We start from the raw sequence: 11,069 nt of genomic DNA on the forward strand, positions 1-11,069 counted from the left end.
GCAGCAGCAGCAGCAGCCCGCTAACAGCTGAGCTCAGCCCGGCTAGCTGGCGCCGATGACTGGCTCTTTCACCGACATCGATTTGCAGGTAGAAGCTTCATTGTACACCGAAAATATGCCACGTTATCAGCTATTCTAGGTGTGTATTAAAGGTAGAGAGTGTAAAGAATTTAGCAGCATTAATGGGTGAAGTTGCAGGTGAATATTATATATTATATTATATTATATTATATTATATCCCTCACATGATGAATAACCAACACATGTAGCCTTGAGTTAGCATAAAAAAAACCTCAAAAAATATATGTAGTTTGTCCATTGTGGGCTACTGTAAAAAATATATACTGGTCCAAAATGGTTGCCCCAGCCGAGCTGACCTATCTCCTATATCTGATAATATTAACTGTTCATTCTGGGGTTAATGAAAAACAAAAAAATGAACATAATATTGTGTATTATTAATTAAATTCCACTTCATTTTGTAGAGACATACACATGAATAGAAAGAGTGATATAATTTATCCCTTGGAAAAATTGTGGATAACTTATATTTGAATTTTGCCATACAACAGTCATTCATCTCCTCCTCCTTTATCTGCCTTTTTAAAAATGTAATGCTTTACCGCAGTGGGAGGCACCATGGCCGGAAAGGTGAAGTGGGTGACAGATATTGAAAAATCAGTGCTTATCAACAACTTTGAAAAGAGGGATTGGACTCAAGTCACAGAAAGTGAGGACTGGAACTTTTACTGGTAGGTTTTCCATGCATGAAAACACTATTTTGTATTTTAATATGTGTGTAAACCATTTTGTAAAATGTACCTTTTATTAACTCCACCAGTCAAAGAAAGTGGGAAGGTTTAATTGTACAACATAAACATGCAGGATGAGCATCCAGACCATCAGGAACGTCTTCAGCGTGGACACCGGCTACCGCCTGTCAGACGAGCAGATGGTTAACCACTTCCCCAACCACTATGAGCTGACCAGGAAGGACTTGATGATCAAGAACATCAAACGCTACCGCAAGGAGCTGGAGAAGGAGAGCAGCCCGCTGGCAGAGAAGGACGAGAACGGAAAATACATTTATCTAGGTATCTATCAGAGGATAGAGGTGGGGGAAGAGTGTTACAGCACATGCAAAGAGACTCACATATTTGACTTTTTTCCCCCTCGTATCCTGTGCAGATTTTGTCCCTGTGACCTTCATGCTTCCGGCCGATTATAACTTGTTTGTGGAGGAGTTTCGAAAGAATCCGTCCAGCACCTGGATCATGAAGCCCTGCGGGAAGGCCCAGGGCAAAGGCATCTTCCTCATCAACAAACTGTCACAGATAAAGAAGTGGTCCAGGGACAGCCGCACCTCCACGTATGTTAACAAAGACTCCCTGTAATCTGTCAAACATTCCTTCCCATAAGTGGCAAAGCAAACATAGAAAAACACCACTTTTTTCCCTACTTTCAAGAGCATTTAATTTCCATGTTAACTAACGGTTGGAGGTTGTGGTCGGTTCATTCTTGCCCCCAGGTTTATGGCGGCCTCTAGTGGTAAGGAAGCGTACGTGATATCCCTGTACATCGACAACCCTCTGCTGATAGGAGGGAAAAAGTTTGACTTGCGTCTGTACGTTTTGGTGACCACCTATCGGCCTCTGAAGTGCTATATGTAAGCCCCGCCCCCTATTATTCAATAATATTTAAAACTTATTTATGTGAAATGGAAAAGTGTGAGTCTCTCTCTCTCTCTGGTGTTTACCTCTCAGGTACAAACTTGGCTTCTGTCGGTTCTGCACAGTGAAGTACACGCCCAGCACAAGTGAACTGGATAACATGTTTGTACACCTCACTAACGTGGCCATCCAAAAACACGGCGTAAGTGTTCTTATATCAGTGTTTACGTTGTTTTTGCACCAAAACTTGATATTAAAACACATTTCCATTCAAATGTCTGCACGTCTTTTGACGCAGGACGACTACAACCACGTCCATGGAGGCAAGTGGACGGTCAGTAACCTCCGCCTGTACTTGGAGAGCACCAGAGGGAAGGAGGTGACGGGACGACTGTTTGACCAGATCCACTGGATTGTGGTGCAGTCGCTGAAAGCGGTGGCCGTAAGTAGAAGATGTGATTGTTTTCAAACACAGAAATACAAAAGCAGGCAATGAATGCATGTTGCAATTGTGTCTCTCCTGTTTATGTGTGCCTCTCAACATTAGCTTAGCACACACTTCTCATTTCTTACTTTCCTTTCTGATCCACTTCCCCCCTCGTAGGCCTACGTTTACATGCTCACATCCTTCCTCACTGACTCACCATCACTCAATTCACAATCACCCAATTGCTCAATTTGGCCTCTGTCTCTCTTTATTTCCCCCCTCAGCCCGTCATGAACAACGACAAGCACTGTTTCGAATGTTACGGCTACGACATCATCATCGATGACAAGCTGAAGCCGTGGCTCATCGAGGTGAGCTCATACACACACACACACACACACACACAAACACACACACCCTCAGACTCAAATAAACGTATGCTTCATTGACTCTGAGACCCAACCTCTGCCGTATAAAAACATGTTTTTCCTTGCTCATAAAGGCAGCCGTTGGCACATTTTACCGAGATACCTGACGTGCTTGCACAGTGACTGTACCTTTCTGTTGTGCAACTTTAAATGCCCTCGAGGTTGATCTTTGTGTGCGCGCGTCTGTTTGGATTAGCGCGTCTCTGTATTTAAATGTGTGCTGAAGGCGTTTTCTTGAACTTAAGAAGTAACACGCTGGTACCGTTGTGTGTATTCCTGCCGGCTGGTCTTCTTCTTTTCTCAGTGTACAATTCTTGTAGGGCTATTTTCATGATCGATTCATCTCTTAAAATTATTTTCTAAACCAACGGTTCTCAAGCTTTTTAATCCAAGTACCACCTGAGCAAATATTGAGCTCCTGAAGTAACACCAATAAGAGAATTCTGACAAAATTCCACGCGTACCGGTGGTGGTACACGTACCACCGTTTGAGAACCATGGTTCTAGATCCATCGCTTAGTTGTTTGGTCCAGAAAATGTCATAAAATGTCAATTGTTGTTTCCCAAAACCTCAGAATTACATTTTTCTCAGATGTTTTGTTTTGTCCACAAACCAACATGATTTCTTTGTTACATGGAGCAAAGAAACCAGGAAATAAAAAAAGTGTTTTTTAATTATGTAACTCTGTAAATGTAATAATCGATTAATCACTGCAGTGTGAGAACACTGTGCTGGCCGTGTAGCTCTTTGTTCTTTTACTGCACTGATGATGAGTTGCTGGGTTTCCAGGCTAGGTCTCCACTATTACCGTTCTCAGACACCAATCTGCTCTATTTTTGGTCGACACCCAGTTGGTTTTAGGGCATGAACGCTCTTCGGTGACAGTAAAATCCAAAAATGTGTCACAAACCCAGTGAGAACTGAAATGCTTGTCTTTTTATACAGCTGTTGCAGCACATTAGTTGCTATATTTCCTGCCAGATTAGTGTTTTTATACGAGAACAGCAGGAAATTAAACCATTTTGACCTGACAGTACTTTATTAAGCTCTCTGCTATAAGCTCTGTGACCCCAATTTCAACGACTGTGCTCCTCAGGTCAACGCCTCTCCCTCGCTGACCTCCAGCACGGCCAACGACCGCATACTGAAGTACAACCTCATCAATGACACCCTCAACATAGTCACACCCAACGGGGAAATCCCAGACTGCCGCTGGAATCGCAGCCCGCCCCGAGAAGCCCTGGGCAACTATCAAGTTCTGTGAGTGTGTCAGTTACGCTCAGACGCACACACACAGTGTTATCTCAAATAGCCTGGGGACTGAGTGAGGTCAACACCCTTCGATAGCTCAGTTGGTAGAGCGGAGGACTGTAGTGGTCAACAGAGATATCCTTAGGTCGCTGGTTCAAATCCGGCTCGAAGGAGTGACTTTTTGGACACACATGTTGAGGCTGAACTGTAACTGATTAACCTCCAGGTCACTCATAGATTTCATCAGAACATTGTGAAATCGGCTTTTCTCTGCATGTTTTGGCTGACACTGTAAATAACTAATCCTCGCTCGACTCACTGAACTTGCAACAGCATTTTAGCCGAGTTGTGCTGTGGGCTGCTTATTTGTTATTAGTTGACATATCATATAGAGAGGTATAGTTTAGTTAGCAAATGAAGGATTACCCTTCTCTATCCATACCTTTGCCATGTATTCTTTTTGGAATTACGAGTGTGTTATTACAGTGTAATAATATTAATCCTTATCCTAACAAACGATACAAGCAGAGACGTTCTGACCCTTATGAAGTGTTTTGAAAGTAATGTGTACCCTAACCAGTTTACTTATAACACTAAGTTGTAAGAGTACATAATAGTATTCCTTCGAGCCTGATTTGTGCTCGTTCAACATTCTCTCAAACTTTGCTTATGGCTCAAAGGGCGAGTTTTCACAAAAATTCATGGGCCCCAGGTAGATACACATCCCTTCGATAGCTCAGTTGGTAGAGCGGAGGACTGTAGATGATAATAAAGATATCCTTAGGTCGCTGGTTCAAATCCGGCTCGAAGGAATACTATTATGTACACTTGTAATGCCAACGAGCAGAACTAACAAGGAGATTAACTTGTACAATGCCAACAGTATTGATAAGGATGAAGCACTGTAGCAGTTCAATCACCCTGCCAAAACAGCTCTGTTCAGAACGCTCAGTTTAGTAGTATCTCTATAAAAAAAATTATAAAAAGAAGTAAAACGAAACTTTAGGGACAGGAAATGACATCATCATATATAACATGTATCCACTGGACGGATAAATCCTCTGAGGCTGGAAGTTTGTGTAGGACTCTGTGCTGTACTGTGGAGCCAAGAATAGAACTTTTTGAAGACTTTGCGGACTTCCGGTTTTCGGATACCATTGCCAACACGCCAGTAAACATCCCTTCGATAGCTCAGTTGGTAGAGCGGAGGACTGTAGATGATAATAAAGATATCCTTAGGTCGCTGGTTCAAATCCGGCTCGAAGGAAGTACATTATGCACACTTGTAACGAGAATGAGCAGAATTGAAAAGTGCCGTTAAGTGCATCTATCTTAACTGGTACAATGCTGTAAACTTTACCTTCAAAACACTTCAGCTCGCATCGTTGCTTCGACGCTGTTGATTCAACACACTCTCAAACTTTACTTTTGGCTCAAACGGCGAGTTTTGACAAAAATGCATGAGCTCCAGGAAGTGAAACATCCCTTCGATAGCTCAGTTGGTAGAGCGGAGGACTGTAGTGGTCAACAAAGATATCCTTAGGTCGCTGGTTCAAATCCGGCTCGAAGGAGTACTGTTATGTAACGAGCAGCACTAACAAATGCTATGTTGAACAACGTTATACATGTTATCTTAAAAAACTTCAGTTTGCATTGCTGCTTGCCATAGAGATGTTCTGGGCCTCACAGCCTACCTGTTCAGCGTTGTTCGAGTTCATGGGCTCAAGATTTTCTGTGAAAACTTGCCCTTTGAGCCAAAGGTGAAGTTTGAGAAATGGTGTTGACTCAGATAGGAGAACAACAACACAAGCAGAGATCAAGCAGGGGTCAGTTTCACAAAGCAGGTTTAGTGAAAACTCTGACTCTGTTAACCCTGAAATGAGGGAAACTCTGAGTTTTCCGTTTCACAAAGGGTTAGGGTTAGGGTTAGGCAAACCAGAGAAAGAGGAGTAACTCTGGATGAATGTGCAGCATTTCTGTGCAGAGAATTAAATCGGTACATAATAGTATTCCTTCGAGCTGGATTTGAACCAGCGACCTAAGGATGTCTCTGTTATCATCTACAGTCCTCCGCTCTACCAACTGAGCTATCGAAGGGATGTTCCTCTTGCTGGGGCTCATAATTTTTTGGGAAAATCCGGCCTTTGAGCCAACAGCAAAGTTTGAGAACGTGTTGAACCAGCATTGTTGAGTCAGAGATGTTCTGACTCTCACGGCCTATCATGGAGTGTTCTGATGCTGAACATGAGGTTACATGGTCTGTGTTAGTTATGTCGGAATATAATAGTACTCCTTCGAGCCGGATTTGAACCAGCGACCTAAGGATATCTTTGCTGCCCTCTACAGTCCTCCGCTCTACCAACTGAGCTATCGAAGGGATGTTTCAAATGCTGGACCTCATGTTTTTTTTGTTTTTTTTTAAACTCGCCGTTTGAGCCAAAAGTAAAGTTTGAGTTTGTTGAATCAACACTGTTGGAAGCAACGATGCGAGCTGAAGTGTTTTGAAGGTAAAGTTTACAGCATTGTACAATTAAGATAGATAGATGTACTTTATATATCCCAAATTGGGAAATTTCGGCACTTTTCAGTTCTGCTCATTGCCTACAAGTGAGCATAATAGTATTCCTTCGAGCCGGATTTGAACCAGCGACCTAAGGATATCCTTATTGTCCACTACAGTCCTCCGCTCTACCAACTGAGCTATTGAAGGGATAGGTACTTTTTTTGGGGCTCATGATTTTTTTGAAAAATTCGGCCTTTGAACCAAAAGTAAAGTTTGAGAATGTGTTGAACCAGCACTGTTGACTCAGAGAGGACAACAACAACAACGCAAGCTGAGATGTTCTGACTTTCACGGCCTATTCTGATGGTAACTTGTTCTGTGTTAGTTATGTCGGAATATAAAAGAATTCCTTCGAGCCGGATTTGAACCAGCGACCTAAGGATATCTCTGTTATGATCTACAGTCCTCCGCTCTACCAACTGAGCTATCGAAGGGATGTTCCTCTTGCTGGGGCTCATAATTTTTTGGGAAAATCCGGCCTTTGAGCCAACAGCAAAGTTTGAGAACGTGTTGAACCAGCATTGTTGAGTCAGAGATGTTCTGACTCTCACGGCCTATCATGGAGTGTTCTGATGCTGAACATGAGGTTACATGGTCTGTGTTAGTTATGTCGGAATATAACAGTCCTCCTTCGAGCCGGATTTGAACCAGCGACCTAAGGATATCTTTGCTGCCCTCTACAGTCCTCCGCTCTACCAACTGAGCTATCGAGAATGTTTCAAATGCTGGACCTCATGTTTTTTTGTTTTTTTTTAAACTCGCCGTTTGAGCCAAAAGTAAAGTTTGAGTTTGTTGAATCAACACTGTTGGAAGCAACGATGCGAGCTGAAGTGTTTTGAAGGTAAAGTTTACAGCATTGTACAAGTTAAGATAGATAGATGTACTTTATAGATCCCAAATTGGGAAATATCGGCACTTTTCCGTTCTGCTCATTGCCTACAAGTGAGCATAATAGTATTCCTTCGAGCCGGATTTGAACCAGCGACCTAAGGATATCTTTATTGTCCACTACAGTCCTCCGCTCTACCAACTGAGCTATCGAAGGGATAGGTACTTTTTTTGGGGCTCATGATTTTTTTGAAAAATTCGGCCTTTGAGCCAAAAGTAAAGTTTGAGAATGTGTTGAACCAGCACTGTTGACTCAGAGAGGACAACAACAACAACAACAACGCAAGCTGAGATGTTCTGACTCTCACGGCCTATTCTGATGGTAACTTGTTCTGTGTTAGTTATGTCGGTACATAATAGTATTCCTTCGAGCCGGATTTGAACCAGCGACCTAAGGATATCTCTGTTATGATCTACAGTCCTCCGCTCTACCAACTGAGCTATCGAAGGGATGTTCCTCTTGCTGGGGCTCATAATTTTTTGGGAAAATCCGGCCTTTGAGCCAACAGCAAAGTTTGAGAACGTGTTGAACCAGCATTGCTGAGTCAGAGATGTTCTGACTCTCACGGCCTATCATGGAGTGTTCTGATGCTGAACATGAGATTACATGGTCTGTGTTAGTTATGTCGGAATATAACAGTCCTCCTTCGAGCCGGATTTGAACCAGCGACCTAAGGATATCTTTGCTGCCCTCTACAGTCCTCCGCTCTACCAACTGAGCTATCGAAGGGATGATGTGAAATCTGATTCATGATTTTTTGTGAAAACCCGCCCTTTAAGTCAAAAGTAAAGTATGAGTGTTGAAGCAGCGACGCAAGCTGAATTGTTTTGAATGTATAGTTTACAGCATTGGTTCAAGTGAAACACTTGTTATATAATAGTATTCCTTCGAGCCGGATTTGAACCAGCGACCTAAGGATATCTTTGTTGTCCACTACAGTCCTCCGCTCTACCAACTGAGCTATCGAACGGATGTTTCAAATGCTGGAGCTCATGTTTTTTTTTTTTTTGAAAACCCGCCGTTTGAGCCAAAAGTAAAGTTTGAGTGTGTTGAATCAACACTGTTGGGAGCAACGATGCGAGCTGAAGTGTTTTGAAGGTAAAGTTTACAGCATTGTACAGGTTAAGATAGATAGATGTACTTTATAGATCCCAAATTGGGAAATTTCGGCACTTTTCCGTTCTGCTCATTACCTACAAGTGTGCATAATAGTTTTCCTTCGAGCCGGATTTGAACCAGCAACCTAAGGATATCTTTGCTGTCCACTACAGTCCTCCGCTCTACCAACTGAGCTATCGAAGGAATGATTTACAACATGATTCATGATTTTTTGTCAAAACCCGCCCTTTCAGTCAAAAGTAAAGTATGAGAGAGTGTTGAAGCAGCGACGTGAGCTGAAGTGTTTTGAATGTATAGTTTACAGCATTGGATTTAAGTGAAATGCTTGTTATATAATAGTATTCCTTCGAGCCGGATTTGAACCAGCGACCTAAGGATATCTTTGTTGTCCTCTACAGTCCTCCGCTCTACCAACTGAGCTATCGAAGGGATGTTTCAAATCATTTTTTTTTTTTTTTTTTTTGAAAACTCGCCGTTTGAGCCAAAAGTAAAGTTTGAGTGTGTTGAATCAACACTGTTGGAATTAACGATACGAGCTGAAGTGTTTTGAAGGTAAAGTTTACAGCATTGTTCAAGTTAAGATAGATAGATGTACTTTTTAGATCACAAATTGGGATATTTCGGTACTTTTCCGTTCTGCTCATTGCCTACAAGTGTGCATAATAGTTTTCCTTCGAGCCGGATTTGAACCAGCGACCTAAGGATATCTTTGCTGTCCACTACAGTCCTCCGCTCTACCAACTGAGTTATCGAAGGGATGATGTGAAATCTGATTCATGATTTTTTGTGAAAACCCGCCCTTTAAGTCAAAAGTAAAGTATGAGTGTTGAAGCGGCGACGCAAGCTGAATTGTTTTGAATGTATAGTTTACAGCATTGGTTCAAGTGAAACACTTGTTATATAATAGTATTCCTTCGAGCCGGATTTGAACCAGCGACCTAAGGATATCTTTATTGTCCACTACAGTCCTCCGCTCTACCAACTGAGCTATCGAAGGGATGTTTCAAATGCTGGAGCTCATGTTTTTTTTTTTTTTGAAAACCCGCCGTTTGAGCCAAAAGTAAAGTTTGAGTGTGTTGAATCAACACTGTTGGGAGCAACGATGCGAGCTGAAGTGTTTTGAAGGTAAAGTTTACAGCATTGTACAGGTTAAGATAGATAGATGTACTTTATAGATCCCAAATTGGGAAATTTCGGCACTTTTCCGTTCTGCTCATTACCGACAAGTGTGCATAATAGTTTTCCTTCGAGCCGGATTTGAACCAGCGACCTAAGGATATCTTTATTGTCCACTACAGTCCTCCGCTCTACCAACTGAGCTATCGAAGGGGTAGGTACTTTTTTTGGGGCTCATGATTTTTTTGAAAAATTCGGCCTTTGAGCCAAAAGTAAAGTTTGAGAATGTGTTGAACCAGCACTGTTGACTCAGAGAGGACAACAACAACAACAACAACAACAACAACGCAAGCTGAGATGTTATGACTCTCACGGCCTATTCTGATGGTAACTTGTTCTGTGTTAGTTATGTCGGAATATAATAGTATTCCTTCGAGCCGGATTTGAACCAGCGACCTAAGGATATCTTTGCTGCCCTCTACAGTCCTCCACTCTACCAACTGAGCTATCGAAGGAATGATTTACAACATGATTCATGATTTTTTGTCAAAATCCGCACTTTCAGTCAAAAGTAAAGTATGAGAGAGTGTTGAAGCAGCGACGTGAGCTGAATTGTTTTGAATGTATAGTTTACAACAGTGGTTCAAGTGAAATGCTTGTTATATAATAGTATTCCTTCGAGCTGGATTTGAACCAGCGACCTAAGGATATCTTTGTTGTCCACTACAGTCCTCCACTCTACCAACTGAGCTATCGAAGGGATAGGTGCTTCTCTGGGGCTCATGATTTTTTTCAAAAATTCGGCCTCTGAGCCAAAGGTAAAGTTTGACAGACAGTGTTGACTCAGAGAGGACAACAACAATGCAAGCAGAGGTGTTCTGACCCTCACAGAGGGGGTAAACATGTTCACCAGAGGAGGGGGGGGGGCGCGCATCGTGAACTAGCTCACATGTTTTACCCAGCTCTGTCTCTGTGTCACCAGGTACGATGAGGAGCAGGCACAGAGCGAGAACGCCGAGCGCGACCTGCGGAGCCGATCAGGTCAGTCGCTAGGGTCAAAGGGCACCAAGGGGAGCGCAGGAGTTCGCCCCACTGCAGCCACCTGGAAGTGAGGTGACGTTATTGACCCGTACTGACTTCCTGTACGATGTAACAAAAAAAAAAAAAAAAGAAAGGACCACCCAATGGAGAAGTGCTCTCTCTGTCCATGTTTCACCGACTGAGGCACATGGGGCAATAACCCAACACTGAGGTCATACTGTATTTGGGGAGTTTAAAGGTCGCTGTTTGTGTCAGATTTGTAAAAATGGTGGTTGGTATGTGGGTCAGGTCAAATGACTTTTGTTCTAAACCCCCATGGCAACAGTTCTTAACCCGGCCCAAGCTCTTTACAAAGACAAAGAATTACAAAAAAAGACCCTTAAATCCCCACCAACTCCCTGCTACGATATCTGAAAAGACCCAGATGAAACCTTGGGAGAGGACTGAGCTGCACGTGGCAAAGAGAATTTGCTGCATTTGGAAAATACAAAAAAAGAACACAGAAGATTAACCACATGAACTATGCACGATTACCGACATGTTAACTGACACAGACGCTAAAAA

The 11,069-nt window shown here is 42.6% G+C and overlaps 1 protein-coding gene across 1 annotated transcript; it reads left to right on the forward strand.

Annotated features, from left to right (window-relative positions):
• Positions 1 to 636: 636 nt before the first annotated feature.
• On the forward strand, positions 637 to 10,576 carry ttll1 (tubulin tyrosine ligase-like family, member 1; the record flags this gene model as incomplete). The annotated part of the gene is made up of 9 exons (XM_083906644.1): positions 637 to 752; positions 886 to 1,094; positions 1,189 to 1,369; positions 1,529 to 1,666; positions 1,764 to 1,872; positions 1,969 to 2,112; positions 2,382 to 2,468; positions 3,623 to 3,786; positions 10,447 to 10,576. The coding sequence occupies exons 1-9, from the start codon at positions 640 to 642 to the stop codon at positions 10,574 to 10,576; spliced, it is 1,275 nt and encodes a 424-aa protein (XP_083762770.1). The 5' UTR covers positions 637 to 639.
• Positions 10,577 to 11,069: the final 493 nt, after the last annotated feature.

Source organism: Microchirus variegatus (genome assembly GCF_963457635.1).
Source record: "Microchirus variegatus genome assembly, chromosome: 20".
In the NCBI taxonomy this organism is placed as follows: domain Eukaryota; kingdom Metazoa; phylum Chordata; class Actinopteri; order Pleuronectiformes; family Soleidae; genus Microchirus; species Microchirus variegatus.